Genomic DNA, 24,723 nt, shown 5'->3' on the forward strand with positions numbered 1-24,723 from the left:
ATGAAAATGTTTATTACAAAGAAGCTTTTAAAAATATATCAGAGAGTGACTCTAGTGGAGCTGTGCTGGGTCGGGTCCCTGTCTCAAATGGTCAAATATTCAATCAGATTCTCAAAATTCAGAAAATGAATCGAATTCCGAATCTGATAACGGAAGTGAAAGCCCGAGTACGCCGTCTAAATTCTTATCTTCTGATGAGAGTGAAAGCGAGACGAGCGGGGATGAATCAGATTCGAATTCTGACTTGAGTGAAAATGGGGAAAACCCACCACGCGCCCAGCTGCGTGAAACAGAATGGGTGAGGAAAGCAATCCCAAGGTCAGATAAATCTCGTACTGATATTTATTTTTATGAGAAACATTCTTCTAAACGATTACGTTCTTTAAATGATGTTGAAAAATATTGTTCTAAAAATGCTATTTTGTTTAAGCCACATTTATTTGATTTTAATGGTAAAAATTTATATCAAGGTGAAATTTCTGATCAAACTGTTCATTTAAATTTATGTAACTTATGACTAGATGATAAAATTGTAATTCCTAAGAATTACAAACAGGTTCTTAAATCTAAGCAAAAGGACCAGTGGTTAGATTCAATGAGGGATGAATTAGAGGTTATGCATTCTAGAAAAGTGTGGGATTTAACACCTTTGCCTGCAAATGAAAAACCAATCGGATCAAGATGGGTTTTCAATGTTAAAAGAGATGAATCGGGGAAAATTGTTAGGTATCGTGGGAGACTTGTTGCTCAGGGATATGCACAATCCCCTGAATCGTACGATCAGACTTTTAGTCCGACGATTCATTTTTCATTGGTTCGATTTTTCTTTTCCTTGAAAATATCAGAAGGTTGGTTCGATTTGCAGTACGATGTGAAGAATGCTTATTTATATGCACCTCTAAAAGAATGCATCTTTATGAGACAACCACCGGGTTTTGCAATAGAAGGGAAAGAAAATCTAGTTTGTAAGCTTAATAAAGCAATTTACGGTTTCCACCAGAGTGGCCGTATGTGGTTTTTTGAGATAAACAGTGTTTTATTGAAAATTGGTTTTCAGAAATTTGAAGAATGTAATTGTGTTTATATTTATAATTCATGTGTCATTTTATTGTTGTATGTTGACGATATTGTTTTGCTCGCACGGAAAGAAAAGAATTTAAATCATGTTTTAAATTTACTTAGGAAAAATTTTGACTTAAAAGTTCTCGGAAAAACGAAAAAAACTGTTAGGTGTTGAATTTGAAGGAACTGAAAATGGTTTGAATTTGTTCCAAAGGAAATATATCATTGAAGTTTTTGAAGAGTTCAAACATTTTAATTTTCCGGTTTCATCATTGCCGATTTGTAAAGGTACTGTTTTTTCGAAATCGAATTGTCCTAATACAGAAAATGAAAAATTTGAAATGTCAAAGATTCCTTATCGTAATTTGTTGGGTTGTCTTTCTTTCATTGCGAGCAGAACGAGACCGGACATTTGTTATGCGGTCAATATCTTCAGTCAATTTCAAAGCAACCCTGGTGTCATTCATTGGAACGGTCTTTTAAAACTTCTGGGTTATGTTTTTCAAACAAAAGATTTAAAACTTAAATTAAATTGTAATAGAACCCAATTAATAGCTTTTTCTGACGCCGATTATGCAGCTAATCAAGATGATCGAACTTCACTCGGGGGGCAGTTAATTTTGTTGGATAATGCGCCGATTGAATGGCGAACCTTCAAGGAACGTTGTATTAGCCTTTCCACTATGGAAAGTGAGTTTGTGGCCCTTTGTGAAGTGTCTAAAGAGCTTATGTGGTTTGACTGTGTATTAAACGAATGTTTACGCTGGGGAATTGTTAGAAAAAGTAAAATTAAATCTGTAATGTACGTTGATAATCAATCGGCCATTGACTTTGTTAAGTCTCCGATTGAAAATCACCGTACAAAACATATTGATGTAAAATTATTTTTTGTTCGTGATTTGATTCAACGGGACATTTTTACCGTAAAACATGTAGGTAGTAAATCCAACAGGGCCGATATTTTTACGAAGCCGCAGACCCGTTTTGAACTGAATCGTTTTTGTGAACAAATATTTTGTTAATTTTTAATGGTATGAAATTGTTTAGTATAATAAATATAATGGGATATTAAAGTATAAATATTTTTGTAACAACTGAAATTCTTTTTCAAATTTCTCGTTGGTTTAATCTTTGAGATGGAGGAATTTGATTCAATGACAAGAGTTTATTTTTGGAAACTAAGCGTTTTAAATAATTTTGTCATTGTGAAAAAAAAAAAAAAAAATTTTTTTGTAAAATCATTGTGCCTATCTCTTTCAAAGATACTGTTTCGAGTATTTTTGTCAATTACAGTTTGACAAGATAGTTTGCAGCGGAAATGTTAATCTTGGACTTACTATTTCCTTGGACTGTGTATCATCAATAGGCAAGAAGGACTTTTTTGAGAAAGGACTTCAATCAAATAAGCGGTGATGTATTGAGCTGCAGCTGCTGATGGATGATGTATTATGATGGATATATATCCATATTTGTTTATTGTTGAATTGTTAAATTTTTTGTAAAAGATTAAGCCTGGCCCTTTGTGGATTTTTTTTTTTGGGTTATTTTTGAATCTATTAAAATTGTATAAAAATTTAAAGTTTAATAACATTACTGAATGAGAAGGGGGGATATGATAGACATCGGTAAACGATATTTATCCGCGTTCTCATTCCTAATGTAATGTAATATAAAATTAACTTTATTCAAATTAGATTAACTTCTCAACTCTTTCGGCACGTGTAAAGTTTCAGTTTTAGGTTGGCATCCTTTGATGCCCAATCATATGCAAATGAGGCAAGTATAAATAGTGAACGATTCCAATCGTTCTCTCTCTCTTCTTTTGTGTTCGTCAGCCTCTTGTGCGTTAGGTACGATAGGTGTTGGGGAGTTGCGAACTCCGCCTCCACTTATGGCCGGGTTTTATTCTTAAGAACTTATTTTTGTTAGTTTATTTATTTTAGTTACTATGGACCAATAAATTTTTGGTAAGATTTTAGCAAGTTTCCAATGTTCATTTCTTCACATTAACATTTGATTCTGCACCTTCCACTGTGTGATATTATCTCTGCTTGTATAAGCATGTAACATTGTTGACTGACTTACGAAATTTAGCCCTTCGGCTTTTCGTTTAAACATCGTAAGTTATCAGATTTCAATGCCGCCGCCAAGGCAATTACCAACTGCTGCGCCACTTTTTTCAACGCGGCGTGGCTTGCAACTGACATCGCTGATTAGACTTCATCCCTGAATACACCCCAACATCTTCAAAGTGAACTGTCCGTCCTCCGTCCATTTTAACTCGAATGTTCTACAACCCGTCCGAATGAACTCTGATCTTTAACGAACTTTGCAAGCTCTAGCTCCACGGTTTTTTTTTTTCGCACTTTTTAATATGTCTCCCGCGCATTTGTTTTTTTTATTAAGTGAATAATGTTTTTTTCTGGTGATCACCATACAAAAGTCCTGTCATCTTGTCTGCTTTGAAATTTAGCATGAAATAAAGAACGTACGGTAATCAATGTGTCCTTCCTATGGTCTACATACACTCAACATGGGGTAAGTCTTTTAAATTTTTGTTCTTTGGCATTCAAGGCAGTCGTTGATCTGAGGTTATGTGCGGCTGCGATGCTTCCACTTCCACAGCCTAGAATTGTTATCTTTTTGGCTTTTGAATAACTCTTCAAAATCAAACGCGACGCATCGTGACAGCCACAAAACACTAGTGGGTACAAAATTTGATGAAAATCATACAATAGAAACTAGAAATGTTCGTTTCAACAAAAATCAAAGAACTGTTAATTTCTCCTTCAGTAAATAATCATGTAAATTTTCTAATGATAATTGTTCAAATTTGTTAGACTCGGATGATGAAAGTCTCTTAGATGTGTGAAATAAATTGGGAAAAGAGGAAATTAGTACTAAACCATTGGCAGATTCTACTGCTGTAAAGGGGGAACCTTTCAAATAAAATTTCTTGTTCATAAGTAAAGCAATGTTGTGAAATTGACTGGATTAGAAAAGTTGTTCCTTGCCGAGATGGTAGTAGCATAAATGTATATTATCCACCAGATACTAATACCCGATTACGTTCACACAAAGATATTGAAAAGTATTGTATTGTAAACAATATTGTATTAGGCAGATTGTATTTCAATATTAAAGAATCAGTCCACAATTTGCGACATACCCCTGAGGTTTGTAATCTAGAAGTAGATATTCCTTCCGACACTGAGTCTGCTCTCAAATCACCACAATCAAGTCAATGACAAGAAGCCATGAAGCAGGAATTTTCTGTAATGAATTCTAGAAAGGTTTGGAATTTGGTTCCTTTGCTGCCCAAAACTAAAGTTATTGGTTCCTGATGGGTTTATACCTTAAAAAGGGACGAAAAAGAAAGGATTTCTAGATATAAGGTAAGGTTGTGTGCGAGTGGGCATACCCAACGTTGGAACGAATCCTATGATCAAGTATTTACGCCAGTAATTTTTCTTTCACTCATAAGAATAATCTTTGCAATTTTTGTGTGTTTATATAAATGGATTCCTTATCAATTTGACGTAAAGAATGCATACTTCTACGCCACATTAAATTATACTATATATATGCATCAACCACCACAGGTTTTATTGATTCTAAAAATCCAGGTTATGTATGTCTTTTGAAAAAACAATTTATGGACTCCATCAGAGTGGAAGCGAATGGTTCCACAAATTTGTTAGAACATTGGAAGAATTAGAATTTGCAAAATTAAAATGGTGCAGTTGTGCTTACACATTAAAAGATAGGGTAATTATATTACTATTCGGAACTCCAGCGCTCGAATACGATACCTTGCGGTGATTTATAAAACTGCGAATGCAACTAAAACATTGCCACGTTGCGCTCCACGGTGTCTGTTGACGTAAACACAGGCAGTTTGTTCTGAGTATTTATTAACGCAATCGATGTGTCTTAGTTTGCTTTCAGCTACAGAAATTAATTCGTCCCTTAGTAGTATTCTCGAGCTTTTCAAAATAATGTTAGTTTTCATTATTTCCTTAATAATTGGTGAAAGCGAAAATTCTGGATTAACAAACTTGGATAACGTTATACAAGGTAAAAAATTTTATTGTTTTGTATGAATTTGTAAGAATATGGGGATTTTTTAAATCTTAAATTAATTAAACTTACCATATTTTACAGCAGCATTTAGTTGGAATGGACAGTATGCAAAATATTTTCTTGAATATATTATCGTAGAACAAAATGAATAACCGAGAAAGAATTTACTTTATTCCTTTTATTCTCAGCTGAAAGGTTTCGCCAAATTTGTTTAGGGTTATAGTTCTATAGTATAGTGCGAGAAAAGTAGCCTTCGCGAGATTTCGCGTTTTTAGTTAAACCATTTTTAATTTTTATCATGAGTGGAATTAAATGGTAGTAAGATTACAGAATTCGATAAGTGAAAAGAAATAATGGTCAATCAACTGAAAAGAAAACTACCACCATATATCCGTGAGAATTTTGTTGATGATTTGCATAACATGACACAATTAAATCGTAACTCAGAAATTAGAAAAATCAAAACAGAAAATTTTTAAATTAACCGATTCGGGAATTCGAGAGAAATAACTCAGTCAACAAATGCAAAACAATAAGTGCTAGCCAAGCAAGGCAAAGAAGTATCATCTTCTTTCGATAACAATTTGTAATGTCATATTGAATTTTCTAGCATTAATTGTTATTCTTGTCAGGCCACAATTATTATTTAGTTCTATCAAGAATTGATAAATATCGAATTCAACATCGTGGAAATAGCTGCTTAGAACTACGAACTACGTAGTTTGCATTAATCTTTGACATTTAGTAATGCTTCTTGAATTCTCATTTCTTTCTACGTGGGCCAGAATATCCACAAGACTTTGAAAATTAATTTAAAAAGAATAAAGCGAAAAAATCATACGTACGAACAAAAATCACAACACTATTAGCATTTTCTTCGTTACCATGTGCGTTTGTTTTGGTTTTTAAGTCCGCCATTAGACAGTGACTTCAGTGCCCCCTATAGTTCGTTGGAGTTGCGAATATGTTGACGACATAGTTCTGTTTGGTAAAACCCAAGAAGATATAAATTTTGTTATTTCCTTAATTCAAAGTAAACATGATATAAAAGTTTTAGGATAAATTAAGAAATTATTGGGTATTGAATTTTTTGAATGTAACAATGAATTTTTCATTCATCAAAACCAATATATTAAGAAAATTTGTAATATGTTTTTGGAATTTAAATATCCGCATTCCTCACTCCCAATTGCAAAAGGTGCAATTTTGTCCAAATTGGATTGCCCTTTTAGTGAATACGATAAAGAATCAATGGCCAAATTTCCATACCGGAATTTGCTGGGTTGTTTGGCTTTATTGCCAATAGAACAAGACCTGACATATGCTCTGCAGTAAATATGCTGTTGCAGTTTCAGAAAAACCCAGGAATTAATCACTGGGATACTTTATTAAAATTGTTAAGAAATTAAAATGATACTCAAAAATGCTAAATTTATCAATTATTAAGAATCTAAATCTTGCATGTTTTTCGATGCAGATTTTGCAGCGAATAGAGATGATTGCGTTTCAGTAAGTGGAATGTTTTTTTCAAATTGATAATGATTCCGCATTCTGGCAAACTGTTAAACCACGAAAGCAGAATACAAAGCTTTAACAGAAGCTGTAAAAGAAATGATTTGGATGGCAAATTTACAGAAAGAATTTGAAATTCTGAATGTTTCCTTAAACTCTAAAGTTTTGTATTGCAATAACCAGTCTGCCATTAGTTTTTCAAAGTCACCTGTAGAAAATCATCCCACAAAACATAAACATAAAATTTCATTTTAATAGAAATCTTCTGAATGACAAAGTATTGGACATTAAACCTATAAGTAGTAAACTTAATAAAGATGATATTTTCACACAACCTCCAGTTAAAGAGAAAGTAGTTGAATTTTGTAGAGAGGTGTTTTCTATTTCACAGTTTGTTTCCAAAAAAAATGTTATTTTGTGTGTACCTTTTGTAAAGGAAAGGAGGCTCAAGAAGGGGCCGAATGTTGAAAAAAGGGTAGCATTCCTGGTCATGTGCTTCCTGTTCTCCATGCAAAATATTTCCTAAAAACTAAATTTGGTTTGGCATCTACGTAAATATGCTATTTTTTTTTTTTTTTTTTTCACTTCTAAATAGAAGAAAGGCATTTTGCTTTACATACAACTGAGCAATCACAGTAGCGATTCAAAGTTATAAAACTTCAATTGTTTCTTCCCTTCGATCTTATGCAGTGCTACTCGCAGGTAGGTGCACATAAGTGCGTATTGCTGGATGGCATGTTTTTTAGTTTGAAAGCGTAATATAATTTTAGTTTATTTAAATTTTCATCAAAGTTATACTGACAAGTTTATATGATTATTCAAGTAGAATTTCAGTTCATACTTCACATCTGCCGACTTTGCCGTGATGTTTTCCAGTACATAAAATGTTTTAATTTTGTTTGTTTTCACATACTGAAATGTTTTTGTTCAGTCACTGAAGTCAGTTCCAACAGGATGGCCAAATCTGTAGAAAAGAAGCTGGCATCGTGATAGTCCATTCCTGTAACCCTGCCTCCTGGTGGGAAGTTTCGAGAAATGAAGGAGATGATTGTTTTGATCTGCGCTGAGCTGATGTGTTCCGCATGTGTGTAGAATGTGTTTTGTGTTGTAAATAAATAAATGTTCTGTGTACGTCACCTGGTCGAAATTGTTTGGAAATTATCTTTCTACAGTGAAGAATAACAGTACCTAAATACTCAGCATGATAAATCTATACAATAATAGTACAGATTTCAGCAAAACTTTACCGTGGACATATACGACTGCTGAATAAGCAGGATATTAGAAATGTTGACAGACTTTTTTATAATTTCAACTCTAAATCTCGAATCTCAAGGGAACACAGAGGCTCACACAAGAACAGTAAAATCATCAACAGTATAAACCTTAATCTCTGGTGCAAAGATGTTGAAGAAACATTTCTTAAATCTTTTAACGTCAAACATCTTAAAAACAGTATCTTCAAATTAAAAATTGTTACTCTTAAAAAACTGAAACAGTATCTTTCCAAATTTAATTTCATTAATGATCAATGCAAAGACTTAATTTCTGATCTGATAAACTTTAGGATAGGGCTTGAATCTACGACAAAAGAAAACATTTATTTCACAATTTCTTTTCAACAAAAAGCTTTGAGAATATTCCTTTTCATAAAATTTTAAATAAGTTGTCATATTGTTTTCCTATACAAAATAAGAACATAACCGCCTTTAAATATCCTAAGCCCTTCTGCAAAAGGATCTTTAATTACGTGATGTTGCTTTTCGCACAGTGATGAACATCTATGTTTATGTAATGATGCCAATTTTAGAAATTTCATTAATGCAGATCACAAGCATGTTATAAATGGTAATTTGGATATCGTAGCAAACATAAATATCAGATATTTAATGAATTTTGGAACTAAACTCAGATTGAACAATCCCTGCAAACTTCGCAAAGCAATTTTTGTTTTTAGGGAAAACGTTCTACAATTTATTAAGAACACTGCATATTTCCCCGCCACACCTTTTGAGACTTTCCAGGAATGGAAAGAGCAGTCAATTGCAGAGTTTAAAACCTTTTTTGCCAAACAAATTAACAGCAAAGAATACCATTACCAAAATTTGAAAAAAGAAGTCATCGAATATATAAACAATTTGAAAAAAGTTTTATTTTTGTTCCAATCGACAAAGCAGCCAATAACTATGCTATCATCTGTAAACAATTTTATATCAACAGAGTTTTGCAAGAATTTAACTCCTCGTTCTATTATGTCAAATCTAACCTCCAAAACCATCTCTCATAAATTCACCAATGATTGCTTAAACTAGCGTTTTTAGGACTCCAGTTTTCGATTTTTTTTTAACCTCCTCCTCCCCACTTTTACATCATTAAAACAGCCTAATCATTTTGACTAAACTTTTAATAGTTTGCAGAGCAGAAATCCCGAACCACTCCTAGCTTCAAAAATGGCTTTCAATTCAGTTTTTCGATATTTTATTCTAGAGCCCTTGAGTAACCCCCCCTCCCCCCTCTTAGATTGTCCAAAATATAAACATTTTAAGACCACAGTATCTTGGGTTAATTTGCGGACTTACCCTTACTTATTGCAAGAGCAGCGTTTTTTCGCAAACTCGTGCTGCCGTTATTTTCTTCGTTTCCCTTCACGCTCTCTCCCCCCTCCCCCCCCCCCATATTTCCATTCTAGCGGGTGTTAGATTGAAAGACAATGGAATTTAGTGATTCCTCAAGTTTTAGAATATTTTACCAGAAACATGTCAAAAATGCAGAAACAGTTGCCCATTGGTGTTTCAAACCAGCTTGAAATTTCCCCCCGATTCTTACCAAAATTCCCATTTTGACTAAAATCTTCAAAATCCCCGATAGTTTCCGTTTTACCTGGGCTGTGAACGCCCTTTGCTGTGGCGTAACCATTTCATCCCGTCAGCAATCACTCTCAATTGGTGATCCAGATTCAACTTTAAGACATTTTAAGAGCACATATAATTTTTATTTATGCATATAAAGTTTGCAAAAATAAAACGCAAATGAAGAAAAATCGAAAGGATGATAAAAAAATGCAAGACAAAAGACTAAATTTTCAAGTAAAAGACGATTATTTTGAAAAATCAGGGAGAATAGCGAGCAACTTCGCGGTCTGCAGTTGGAAATAAAGCAACCTAAAAAAAGTCAAACCGCGCGAGTCTAAAAGCCACTCCTCCAAAAGCACGCAAACAAAAAAAGCCCATGGTTGAAATTCGAGAGAATGTCAATGTAAATTTGTGGTTATGGAACGGTCCAGTAATATTAAACCATATTTTTCAAACACTCCATTTTTCTTTTTAAGTAAAAACTGAAGTCATCGAATTTCTTTCCGTCTCGGAAATTTTGTCCAAGACGGAAATCCGTCCTAAGACAGAAGCACTCATGTCTAACACTTATAAATAAAATATGAACTAATTTTGAAACATAAGACAAAAAATACTTACAGGAGGAGCTTCAAAACGATAAAGTTCAGCCCCTTTGAGGGCCAGGAAATGGGGCTGCCATTTGTACCAAGGCTGAGGAGCTGGGAAACCCTCACTTACCCAACCCATATATAAAATCTGTGTAGGAAACAAAGGAAAATATTTCAGACGTTATGGAAAATATATTAAATAATGTGTGAATAAAATAGTACAAAGGAAAATTTCTTGGGATAAAATATAAAAATCATAAAACTCAGTCTGAATTCCATTTTTTTTAAATGTAAAAATTAAAACTTACAACTTAATATTAATATTTAAAAGTTGCTTAACAACTGAAATAATATATTTTAAATTAAAAAACAATAGTACAAGTTCTCTGTCAGAAGGATATGTTGGATATAGATCGACCTTTAATGATAAGTCCTTCAGATTCATCTGCACTTGAAAGATATTAAAGTCCTGCCTTTGTTTTAAACCTAAAAACTTAGCAGCAAGCTGTCAGCGGAGGTGGCTACAAAGCTTTATTTTTGCTATAAAATGCTTTTGAAATTATTTTTGTCAACTATATATAATTAAAATTAGGAAAAGTAGGAAAAGAATGAAAATTTTAGGGATATTTGCTAATGTTTTCATTAACATCGTAAATGCAATTACAGTACTGATTTAATATATAAATTATATCAATTAGTGGAGGTGTTCAAGAAAATTTTTGAAAAATATATTTTTATTAATGTGTCTGTATACACAGATGTAGATAATCACATACAGTCGACTCCCGCTACAAAGCGATTCAACTTACGCGAAACGGCTGTAACGCGAATTTTTTTAGGAGAAACGAATTTTAGAGTTGATGCGAATTCCTCGTCCACAAAACGCATTTTTTGGGAAGGAATTATTTATTGGCTTTGTTACTGACTACTCAATATTGATTTCGTGAATGTTATTACATCCCTTTAGCACCACTGACAGCGAAAGTTCCCAAATCAAACTAGCCTACACATCCCATTGTTAGTGCATCAAATAACCACACATCAATAAGTTTGAGTGAATCTTCCATACATACAATTAAAAGTCAAAACAAAAAGATATCCATAAAAGTTCAGAACTCAGTTTCAATATTGAAACTTGTAGAATCTAAGCAAAGTAAGCATTATGAAAATGGAAGCTGATGTTGTATTTTGGATTAAGAGATCAGGGAGAGAGGCTGTTGCCATAAATGAAAACTTCATAACAGAAAAGGCGAAGCAACCGTATTTTAAAATGTATCAGATAAGATTATTGATCTGATCATGGAGCGTAAATCATCTTATCTTCATTTTTAACTCATAAATATTATTAATGTATACACAGTACAGTACTATTATAGTGCAGCATTTTATTATTACTACACACTGTGCATACCGTGTTGTTTTATTTTATGTCTTTCCCTCCCATCGATCATTCATTTTGTGCATCTTAAAGTACTTTATGTTAAATGAAACAGCTTTTTTATTTTTTTAATACAGTAAAAGTTCAGTTGTTTATGCAAGAAACTATAATGTACAGTTGAGGAATGCTTTAAAGCAATTTGAGGGGTGCTTACAAATGTCTAAAAGAACTTGTATGCTTCTAAAAAATTTGTATTCATACATTTTTCAACAACGCGAAATTTCGACTTACGCAAGTGGTCTTGGAACGCATCCCTCGCGTAAGTTGGGGCTCGACTGTATACTGCCTGACCACCGATGAGGCAGAAAGGATAACATCCAGTTGAAGAAATGGATGCACCTATTGGTTTTCAGGGATGTCAGCATTTGAAGATGTGTATCAGCTATTCAATTAAGTAGAGTCACCTTGAAATGAATGAAACACATCAAATCTCCCCCCCTCCCTCCCTCATTCAGATTGATTTGTCTGAACTAGCTGTTTGCCAGTTATATAACAAGCGTAGGCGGAAAGTATAAATATATAGCTGTTTCATAGAATGTGAAATGTGTTATGAATATTAAAAATGTCACAAAAACTTGTAATTATTAAGAAAAAAATAAAGGGGGGGGGGAGAGAGAGAGAAGAGTACAGGAATAATTTCAGGAGAAAAAATTGGAAAACGTTTGTGTTTTAAGCATTTATTCAAACACATGCTATTAATCAGTTGTGAAACATTATCATCGACTCTAAAAGTAGTTCTTATATAATATATTCACATACAGGCCTACAAGTATTAATAAAAGCAGTAGATGGATGATTAAAAAAAAGCCTACCTGATCAGGTTGAGGTAAAGATTCGTTGAAACTTTTTATCTGAAATTTATAAAATGCATGTAATATTAATATAAATGAAATAAAATATTACAGCAAACAAAAAATATCAAAATTGGCAAACCAACAGGCTGATAAGTATTAAAAAGTAATAACTAAGAACCCTTTCCTTTCCAACTGATCAAGGGCACAACCAGAGGAATTTTAGATTTAACCTCTTCTCCTAAACCCCTTGGCAAGTCATGTAGCCAACTCTTAGGATGCTAACACATAAACATGCAATATCAATACAGTGGAACCTTAATAACTCGACATCTCAAAGGAATAAGAAAACATATCTGCTTAAGTGGATGTGAACTTACTGAGGTTCCACAATTTTAATTCCTAAAGAGTGTCTGTATCACTTACTTAGTGATACAGACACTCTTTAGGTGCTAACCAATGGTGTGCTAACCATTCACATTATAATAATTAATTCCAGTAAATAAATGTTCTCTTTTTTTTTTCTTTTTTTGAAAAGGACATAATAAAATCACTAATATTATTGGAATACCTCCTGAGTAATAAATCCAATTTTTGAAAAGAAATAAAAGTTTTTTCCCTGTCAGGACTTGATGCTGAAGCAGCAAGGCTCTCTCTCTCTCTCCTCTTTGCTTTTACTTTATAATCTTGTTTAACAATTATTCTCATCGGATTTACTGGACCCCTTTTTATCCATAAGCTACATCTTCAGCATTGATTGAAAAATGGTTCCTTGGAACACCAAATTATGCATAGGCAACAATTTATTTTTTCTGCTTTAATAAACGTTTATGGGCTTAAATTTTCCAATTCAAAAGTTTAATAAAATCTTTTGACACTGTTGAAACTTAGTATAATTTGAACCATATATTATTTTGTTAACAACTTATGATTCTGAAAAAAAATTCATGATTTTTGAAAAGATAATTGCATATTCAACTATAAAATATGAATAAAACATTATTATTACTTGTTGTGCTGTCAAATGTAAAATATTTGTTGAAATATGTTTTATCCATTCTGACAACATGCTAGAATCATCACAGTGTACTACAGCGGAAGGCTTTCCTTCTTGACTTCTAATTTCAAAAGCATTTGGCCTAAAATATATCACCAGAATTAGTGCCATAGAAAATGTATGCAGTATAATTATTTATAGGTTATTTTAATGATATATATCTAATATACACACAGGGATGGACAAAAATTCCAAAAACTTAAGAACCAGGAAAAAATATTAGGCACTAAACAAATGATTTCTTAAGAGTTATTAAAAAAAATTCAATGCAACATGGCTTCTGAAAAACCTAGTAGCCAAGTTATTTTTATTAATTGCCTGGACAACATGGCCCCCAGGAGTTGACCAAACCTATTCATATATACGTGAAATACACCGCCAGCTCAGTCATTTCCAGCCGAGGACTTCAGTTTCGTGCTTATTCGCACTCATCAGCCCGGCATAGGAAAGTGAGTGAGCTGGAGATGGAAAACCTCTTAAGGAAGCCAAGAGTGCGAAACAAACTGGTAGCTAATATAGAATTAGCAGACCAGACGAGTGACCGAAGCAACGGTTCGGTTCAACTCGAAGATTGAAATGCGAGGCAAGGTATATTTTTTGTGACTACACACAAACATGAATTGTCACGCGGACTTATACAAAATTTCTTTCCAAGATTACGCAAAGTTGCTGTTACTAAGGCGCTGCTCCATCTTTTTGTCTTAGAGCTCGGACTACCCTGTGGTGGGAACAGAAATATTCCTCAGGGGCTTGAAAAGCATCACCAGGAGAGATCGTTACGATGTGACAGGGGGCTGGGTTTCCTAATTCTCTTGGGAAGGCAATGTTCTAACTATCTGGCTTCCAAAGCCACTTACTTAAACTTTGCAACAAAGTAGATCTTCTTTGGATATTAATACGAGGGTTAACGACATATAACAAACAATTATTTGTACATAGGCTGCATGCAAATCTCGAAATGAATAAATGTTTGTGTTCTAATTACTGGTGTAATACATTACAATACATATATTTATACACTTAAATATATATGTTTATGTAGAAGTAGATTCAAGCAACTTTTACCACTTTTTTAATTAAGAAAGTTAATATAAACATAAAACAAATTATAAAAGAAAAGGAATTGTAACTTTTGAAAAAATCAGCATACACGTTACTTATTTATATAACTGCACCATAATAAATAAAAAATTTAACAAAATAAAAACACAACCCCTAACTGATGGACCTGCACAGCAGCACAAAGCTGCACGCTGCTAAAAAAAATCTCAAAAAATAATCAGTAAGTAAGAGAAAATTTTAAATCGGAAACACTAACTACTTAAGCAAGAATTTCTTAAGCTGGTTTCACAGAGAAAACTCTTAAATAACTAGATCCAATTTAAAGCAAGTATCCCACAAGGAAAAGTTTGCTAAATGCAGATACCTAAGTTTATCTGTATCCAACATATATCGTGTGAGATAAGCCATCAGTAGATGTATCGTCATTACATCAACCCATCTCCTTTCCATTCTGGAAGCCCCTGGAGGAGTTTTTGGACTTTTCTGAGCCTAAAAATGAAAATCTATTGAAATAAAGAAATACAGAGGATGATTCATAAGGTAGTACAATTTTACAATGCTATAGAACAAGAACAACAAAATTAATACTCTGCTACATGAAATATGTGTCAACAATTCCTTAACAGTTTTTTTGACATAGAAGCATCAAAACAGCAAAAATATAATTTGGTTTAATATATTTGATGTTTAGATATCAAGAATTCTTTTTTAACACAATATTAATTCTTACAGACTGATTTCTGCATTTAAAAGTGACATGAGTAATCCAAAATTCATATTTCTACAATAACTCTCTTTGAAGATGTCGGTGCTATTGAATAACTAAAACATGACAGACTGCAATTTTAAAGCCTTTAAATCACAATCTATATATAGCTTTCTTAAGAGGACCAGTTTTTTTTTTTTTTTTTTACCCTAGGAAAAAAAATGCTCAATTATCTTTCTTAGTTTGCATTATGTCTCTTAATTCAACTGTTTCAAATACAAAGGCTATTAGTAAACTAAAATAGGAACAAAAAAAAGCGAGCTGATGACTTCCTTTTACACCAATTTAATGATAATAGTACCTCGACTTAAGCAAAGAAACACTTTAAATATTTTCACCCAAGTTTGTTGCAAACCGAAGCTAAGAAAACGTTTTATACAGATAAATTTTCCCAATATTGGCAATTTTAATTTGATTCAATGGTTAACTCTCTAAATAGTAGAATACCTTTATAACCCCGACCTATATAACACAATTCTCCATAAACCGCACAACTTTTCAGAAGTAAACAATAGGTTTTGAAGTTAGAAAAATCCCTCTCTTTTGCTTTGCAAGCATAAAACTTGTCAGGCATATTAAATTTTGAAACAGTTTTTCATCTTTCCATCTTAATTCAAAGCTTTTAAATGAAAATTCGTATTTACAGTAAACAGAAAATACCAGATGGCTCTTGAAAATGCAACTGTTATGCAAATCATGAAACTAGCAGAAGTGCAGGATAATTCACTTTATTTTGATTGTGAAACATATTCATTTGTAAATGACTAATAGCTATATTAGTACGTTAATACTCATTGAAGATAAAACTCATTCTAAAGTGCTATATATTGATATATTTTGAATGTTTCAAAATTTGTGAAATGATCTATATAACGCAAAAGCTTTGGTCCCAAGGTGTGTGTTATAATGGTCTTTTACTATATAGCCAAATTGATACCCCCCCCCCCCCAAAAAAACCCCCCCGCCAAATGTATCGCCAAGTTGACAACAAAACTTGGCAACCAAAACTTTGGCGATATATCGCCAAGTGTTTGCCAAATTATAACACTACTTGAGATTGCATTGAAATTAACAATTATTTCCCTCTTCCCAAAAGGTGTAAAAGACCCCCTTAGAAACATCCGAATGCAACCGAAATGGGAGGTGCACAACTAGACCCCACTAGGAGTCTATGTACTAAATTTCAACTTTCTAGGACAAACGATTTTTGAGTTATGTAAGGTACACACGCACATACATACGTCACGAGAAAACTCGGAATCAATTCAGAATTGTCAAAATGGATATTTTGTGCGTCTTTTATACGTTTTTAAGTATATATGCACGTGGTCGGGTCGGAAAAACTCAACATTCATTCGGTGGTGAGCAAAATGGAATTTAATGCTGATTTTTAAGTGAAAATTTTTTTGCGAATACAATACTTCCTTTTTCGTAAAAGGAAGTACAGTAGACCCTTGTTTTACGCGGGTTTATTGTACGCGGTTTAAGATTTGACACCTTTATTTTATTTTATGCGGATGAGTTTCGGTTTCACGAGGATGTGGCAATGCAACCAGATAACATTTTCCCCTCTTTCAATTTTGAGCCATTCCTAGACAATAGAAATGATCTTTCTGATTTGTGAGTGAAGGATTCTATCATGGAAAAGACGCAAGTGCTCATGGATGCGTTAATGCTCTGCGAAGAATTACAGAGAAAAATTCTTCAAGACTGCCAAAAGACTATCATAGCCAGCTCTTCTTCATAAACAGAACACGAAATTAGTTTATGTTTTCTTTATGCATGTTTTGCATAAAAATCGATATAAGTACACATTAAACTTAGTATACAATTAGTCATCACTAGAATGAACCATCTGCGGAACCTAACCCCTATTTTAACACTACTATAAGGTCTCAATTTATCAGCATTTCCGTGGAACGTAACCCCTGCGTAAAACGAGGGTCTACTGTAAAAAAAAAGAAAGAACCACCAATCAAAACTTTTTTTGAACTAGTGTATAAACCTTCCACGCACTAATAAAAGCAAAATGTGAAACATTCAGTCAAATCTGCTGGATAGTTTCTGAGTTTTGTGGCAACATACACACATACATATTTACCAACATCTAATTTTTCTATATATATATGTATAGATTCTCTTGAATTCAAAATATATTTTTACTGTACACCAGGGGTCACAAAAAAGGATGTTGCCGCACAATGGAGTGCTACAGAGAGGGGCAAGGAATGCACCAAAATGTACATAGTAACAATACAGCTAGTGTAACAGGGATAGGCAAATGTGCCATGAGAAAATTCAAATTCTTCAAAGGATGCCACAAATCAAAAAAGTAAGGAACTCCTGCTATATACAGTAATTTGTTTATGTACCATGGCTCAATTTATAGGTTATTTTATTAAATCCATAAATTTATTAATTTGGACGACCTGAACCCCTTTCAGGCCTGATCAAAAAATGGGGCTCTACTCTATATGTTATATAATATTTATTTTCAATACTTAAAAATAATTACTTGAAATTATTGGATAGCTAAAACAATACTTGATATAACCAACTGTACAAATTTTAAAACACCCTAAGAACTCATATTCAAAACAAACTTAAAAACATAAAACTGGAGATCGATTCTAAAAATTGACTGCTTTAAAAAAATAAAAATTTCTTTTACAGTTAATTCAAATAAACCAAAATAATAATAAATAATTTATACAAACATATTTACAAAACATACGCCTTTCCAATCTTCATCATCATCTTTAAGCTTGTAGGTGGGATCTTCTCCAGATACTGGTCTTTCTTTCTGTCTCTGCACTAAAAAATACAAAATCACAGCATTTAGGCATATTTCTTAAGCATCAACACAATCCTAACTTATAAATACAACTAAAAAGCATTTAATTAAAACAAATTTTAACTTCATTTAAGTCATTTTACAGTAGCTGGCCAATGAATTAGAAACACAACATCATATTTAATTGGACCAAGTTTGCTCGAATAACCACTCTGATTCGTTTGGGCATCGAGTCTAAAAGCTTCTGAAGTGCATTTACATTCAGAGAATACCAGGCATTGACTATGCAGCTTTTTAGATCTTGTAAATTAGATGGAAGAGGATAGTGCTATCAGATGCTTGTTTCAACCATATCCCAAACATTTTCTATGGGGTTAAATCCAGGCTATATGGTGGCCAGGGAGGGTGTTGGAAGTCAGACTGATGCTCAGCGAACCAATTTTCAACACTTCTGGCACGATGTATAGATGCGTTATCATCCATGAAATATCCGTCGCCATCAGGATAAAAATTAGGGATGCACCAGATAGTGATTTTGCCGGATACCGGATATCCGATGCCCCTTTACTTGCCAGATTCGGATATCCGGCATTTCGATTGCATTGCATGTTCGCATATTTTTCTACAATGCCGTTTCAAAACAATAAATCAAACTTGTTCCACATATCATTTCTTCAAAAACATGTTAAGTACGTTCAAATGTACTTTTTCAAAGCCTCTATATTTTAATTTAGGAATTGTGCTATATATAAACTGAAACATTAAAATATTGTTTTATTTCGACAGATTTTTTCGAAAGAGACAAACTTTTAGCAAAAATTCTGTATGTAATGTACACATGGTTTAAACTTTTAATTATTCATAGTTGAAATCTTAAAGGTCGTATAATGAGTCGTATTTGTTATTAGATTTGCATGACGTGTAGAAATTTCTTTAAACTTCATCATAAAGTAATAAATTTTCTTGTTTCCAATTTAGAAATAACAAAAAATAAAACTTTGCTTTGAAATCATTTTTATTACAGATAATACACATGTAAAATTTTTCTAACATACAAGTTAAAAAAGAAAATATTAAAACAGGGCCAGTTTGACTCAAAAAATAAATAAATAAACTTAAGAGGACTCATCAGACAGAAATTTTCTAGCTTTTGGGAGAGAGAGAGTGAGAGAGCGGTAGTTTTTCTCCCCCCCCCCCCTATGTGGATCTGCTGACAGGTTTTGGGGGATATCTTCATCCCCTCTGAACGACTGTCAACGCTCAAAATTTATTGGCCCGGGAAGAGGGAAACCGATAGTAAGGAGATTCTACAATTCTTGCATTGGATCTTTTTTAGCGCATTGTGGTTTCTGGTTTCGACCAACCGGAATCTTCTACAATCGGTGTTTTGTGCTTTCCTTATGAATTGCAACCCGAAATTTTGTTGATTATTATATTCTTCATTTTTTTCTAAATTTGATCCATTAAAATGCTTTTACGAGCTACTTTTTATGCACAAGAAGGATATGCAGTAGGATCATAAACATTACGTTTTCCTTCGAAATGGGGCATTATCAATCTGCAAATCAAAAGCAGGCGCAGGATTGATAAAGTTGACAACACAGGGGTGCCCCCCCCCCCGAGGGCAAGGGCACATCCCCTCTCAATATCGCAGAGAAACCCCAAAGGAGAAAGAAAAACTCCCCTCAAACCCCCCCCCCCCCAGGTGGGCACACATGGATTACAGATCACTTAGCGATTCGAATTTGCCGCACTTATTCAACAAATATTACTTGCATCATTATTGTCCAGTGCCAAGTTTGGGGGGCGCGAAATTCCTTCGGTCTGGCTGAACTCACCAGAATGAAACAATTAATCAAAACTTGAGGAATGGCCAAAATACGTGCACCCCTCCCCCCAAATCTTCAAGAGCTCACTTTAACTTGAAATGATATTTTAGAATAAAAGATAAACTATTACTTGTGTATAACAGTGCTATTCCAGCATTGTTTTAATCTTTTGCAATCTACAGCATTTGATTTGTATTAGCCTCTGCTTAAAATTTTAAAAGTTGATTATGAAATTCATTCCAAGTTCTACGTGATTACGTTTTTATAACTTTATTGGCCGCTGCGACATCATCATTATTTTTATAATATTGTAAGATGTTAAAACAAAGTAAGTAATTTTAATAATGGATTAAATTTTATCTGATTTAATTAAACACACTGGTATGATTAACTATAAATGCATTTGTAGAAACGTGAATCAAAATAAAAGCAACAAATCTAAATTTATGAAAAGTTCTCTGCATTAATTTCCATATTCGTCAAGCTCTATGGAAACGACAGACGCCCCCCCCCCCCCTCAATTTTCAGGGATCGTATTTTTTGAACTTAAAACATATGGTTTTTATAATTCATTGAAGAGGGACAAATTTTTCAGAGTAAGTTTTAGAATAAGCAAACTGTTCGAAAAAAAATCAAATTTTTTTCTAACAAAGTTTTTGCCTTCTTGAATCATCTTAAGCCCATTTTTTTTCTTTTCAAGTTTATACATCTTACAGCGAATTTATCTATGTTTTTAAAAGTAATAGTTTGAAATAAATTTCAGGTTTTCTTTTTAAATTGTTTTTTTACCCTAAATGTTTCACGAAATGAGCCACCAATGAATCAGATTAGTATAGTGTAAAAGTTATGCCGTAAGAACAGTGGCACCCAACCTGCGGCCCGCGGGGCACATACGACCTGCGAAGCTGATACGTGTGGCCCGTGTTCTTTTTTAAATGATACAAATCGAGAAGTCATTGTCATCGTAATATAAGCTTTATAAATGATAGATACAGGGGTGATTGTGAGTTCATCAAAAAATACCTGAAAGTTTCAAAGCGAGAACGGGGGGGGGGGGGGGGGGGTAATCTTTGGTCCCTATTACTTACGTGCACCTTTGCCACAGTATTAAATAGTTCTGAGTCAAAATATTGTGTGTACATTTGATTAAATTTTTAATGGGTTACAAAGTTACTTTTGAGCTGGTGTTATACAAATTATCTTGACATTTGTTCATCTTAAGGGAAAGGTGTTCATCTTAAGGCTCTTGCAGGTATATTTGATGAGTATTATATAATTAAAAAAAATTACGGAGGTAGGGAATTAAAAGCACAGAAAAAAAAAACATAATTCCGGTATTTTCGGACATAAAAATACAAAAAATACATCCGAAAATACCGGAAATTCGGTAAAATACCGGAACACAATCACCCCTGTAGATATTTACAAACATTTAAAGATTTTTCAAATGCAGATTGACAGCAAATTAAAGACTGGTTTTACATTGTCTGCTAATGTACAATTATTGAATAAAATTAAAAGTCCAATGTTTTTTAATTTGTACATTAGTTTGCTTTTCAATGATTTGAAAATTGAACACTGAAGAAGATGGTGCGGAGTAAACATTTATTGCTTCAATCCATGCGATCAATCTCTCTAAATACAATGGTAGAACGAATTATAATTTAGTCACCTCCTAATTTTAAAGAAATACCATTACAATTTTTAAATGTATTTGAAAAAATATTTTTATTTCATGTAAGCATTTAATTCAACCAAGTTTCAGGTATTGGACCTAATTCTAATAAAACACAGAGTCACATTCATATAATCCGTGAGGGATGAAACACTAAAACAACTGCAAAACAACAAGCTACTTTTTAAAAACATATTAACAAGATAATTCACTAACTTTTCCTATTTTTTGGAAATTTCATCCTGTTAAAACACAGAAACATTTAACTTGATGCTTTTTCTGCATCTGCATAAGCACTTAAAAAGTTCTAATTAACCTCAAACACTATTTTATTATCAATCAATTAAATAATTCATAAGAAGTCTGGATCAGATTCCTTGAAATCATCACATGAAAACAAAACATATTTTTCATAAAGCAATCGAGTTACAATGATAAATAATTGTTAATTATTACTTTGAAAAGAATAAAATTGCTCATAAATAACTATAATTTACAAGGAATGAGTTCAAAATTACTCTGAAATATTATTTGTGAAATATACATTTCTTACTTGTGTTCACATATGAAAACATTTAATACGATACAATGTAACTATTTACAGAGTATATGTTTCAAATTACAGTGAATCATTATGCAATTATGAACAATCATTTCTATAGTTTGAATTATACATAAAAAATCTTGTTTGTAATTGTTAGAAATTAATCACATGATATCAAAAATATGCAGCAGTCAAGTCATACTGATAAACAATGTTATTTTTCAAAGAAAAAAGTTGCCAACAAATATGAATTCCCAAAAGAATTATAAATATTACACTGAAATATTAAGATTTTTATACAATTACTGAATTTTATTTTAAACGTATATTTCTGAAGTTATTGCTAAAATAATTATGTACAGTATACCTCGCTATTATGCATGCCCATTTGATTCATAAAGTAGTATTTTTCGAGTCCTGAAATACATCCATGCAAACAAACATGGGATGCTTCTTTGAGATACTTGGGGGAAAAACATGATTCATTCTTTCTGGCATACTATGATGAAATACCCATTATTATTTTGTAGAGAGCGAAAATTTTGTCTACATATAAAAATCTTTAATACTATAGAATATTACTGACAGAGGCTACTATACTACATTTTACTAACACTATATTATAGATTCTACTACTACTATACTATACATTCTACTACTAATACTATACTACACATTTTTTTACTACTGCACTATACATTTTACTACAACTACTTTACTTCTACTATACCATATTTTACTGTTTGAATATTACTATTACATATTTGAATATATATATATATATATATATATATTACTAATATTTACAGAGACATATATTTGAAATTACAGTAAATCATTATCTATTAAAAACCATTATTTCTATGCAGTTTGAAATATTCATAAAAAATCTTGTTTTTAATTTCTGGACATTAATCATAAGAAATCAAAAATATGCAACAGTCGAGTCACGATGAAAAAAATACAAGCATTATTTTGCAAAGAAAAAAGTGCCAATAAGTTCACAAAAGAAGGTGTTCAAAATATCACTGAAAAAACATTTGTATTATTTACAATTCTTATTTGTAGAGTTTGGAATTCTCTGGAGTAGAAATGCAAAAAGTTTGGAAAACATTGCGGAAGGAACTTGAAGGCTCTTTTTTAAAAGAGCTCTTATTTTGTTTGTAACAAGGCAATTATACTAAAACAGTTGAAATTATACATTATTATTATCATTTTAAGCACATGTGTTTGAAGTTATTGCTAAAACGATTATACATTTTCACCGTTATTATGCATTTCCACTTTGTTCATCAAGTCATACTTTTTAAACCCTGAAATATATCCATGCAAACATTGAAGTATGTTGGATATTAATTCTTTCTGGCATACTATGATGAATTTCTAACACCTATTATTATTTTGAGCAAAACGTTTGTTTACATATGAAAATATTTAATTCTACAGAATGTTACTATTTGTAGAGTAACATATGTTTGAAATTAAAGTAAGACATTATCTAATTATCAATAATAACTTCTATAAAGAAGATTTAATATTTACAGAGATTATTACTATACTACATTTTAATGCTACTTTACTTCTACAATACTATATTTTACTTTTTGAACATTATTATTTAAAGAGGCATATGTTTGAAACAATAGTAAAACATGATCTAATTATAAATAATCATTTCTATACTGTTTGAATAATTCATAGAAAATCTTGTTTTTAATTCATTGAAATTACTCATGGGAAATCAAAAAGATGCAACAGTCGAGCGTCTAGGACAAATAAAAATTATTATTCTGCAAAGAAAAAAATTGCCACAAATTTCACAAAGGAATGTCTTTAAAATTACACTGAAATAATACTTGCATTACTTACAATTCTTACTTTGTGGCTGGAGTTAATTTAAAAATAATTTTTGTTGACAGCAAAAATTTTGTTTCCATATTTATTTATCGGATTCCTTTCTTTAGAACTTTGTCAACTTTTTTACTTTTAATACTAAGTTTTCTTTTTTCAATTGCATCTAAAATTCTTGGCGGGTCCCTGATTGGCATCGACCTTGGAAATCTTGGGTCGATGATTTCTGGTAACTGACATTCCAAATAAAATTCCTTCAATTTTTTTTCCATTTTGCTGTTCCAAAAATCTTCTTCTCTGTCAATTTTTTCCACCTTGATTCCTTTGGGTGTCCAAAGGGAAAAGAGGCAGCTTTTCTTCTTTGTTATGTGTAATTGGCCTTGAACTTGATTAAAAAAAATATGGTTTTTGTTTACTCCTTCTATTTGTGTCTTATTTTTATTCGTTTTCCAAAATGTGAATTTTTTTTGAAGTACTGCTTCGATTGGAAATATTTCAGAGCAAGATGCTGGGCACTTAACTTCCACAATGCAATCAGTATCCTGTTCGACTATTCCGTCTGGCGTGGCTCCTAAGAAATTGAGATCTTTATCAATAAACAAGCCACATTTCTGAATCTTGATGCCTGCGAAGCATTCAAGATCTCTGATTGCATCTTTTTCATGGATTCGGCCATACCGCATGCTTGGCGTATCAATGCTACAGTACAGAATTTTCTTCACCATATTTCCGCACCTCGTCCTTGGGAGTTTGTTGCAAATCATGCCAAAATGTGACGCTGTGATTAATTTTCTTCGCTCCTCTCGCCAAATTGCACATT

General features: G+C 32.5%; 1 protein-coding gene across 1 annotated transcript in view; it reads right to left on the reverse strand.

The window, feature by feature from the left end:
• Positions 1-24,723, reverse strand: part of LOC129229234 (gamma-1-syntrophin-like) — a 152,182-nt gene that overhangs the window by 49,372 nt on the left and 78,087 nt on the right. The window contains exons 7-11 of the mRNA XM_054863498.1: positions 17,945-18,024; positions 14,809-14,933; positions 13,335-13,464; positions 12,347-12,385; positions 10,128-10,244 (exon numbers count right to left, since the gene is read on the reverse strand). Coding sequence (XP_054719473.1) covers positions 10,128-10,244; positions 12,347-12,385; positions 13,335-13,464; positions 14,809-14,933; positions 17,945-18,024 — 491 coding nt within the window. The remainder of the gene's footprint in view (positions 1-10,127; positions 10,245-12,346; positions 12,386-13,334; positions 13,465-14,808; positions 14,934-17,944; positions 18,025-24,723) is intronic.

The sequence above is a fragment of the Uloborus diversus genome, chromosome 9 (assembly GCF_026930045.1).
Source record: "Uloborus diversus isolate 005 chromosome 9, Udiv.v.3.1, whole genome shotgun sequence".
Lineage (NCBI taxonomy): Eukaryota > Metazoa > Arthropoda > Arachnida > Araneae > Uloboridae > Uloborus > Uloborus diversus.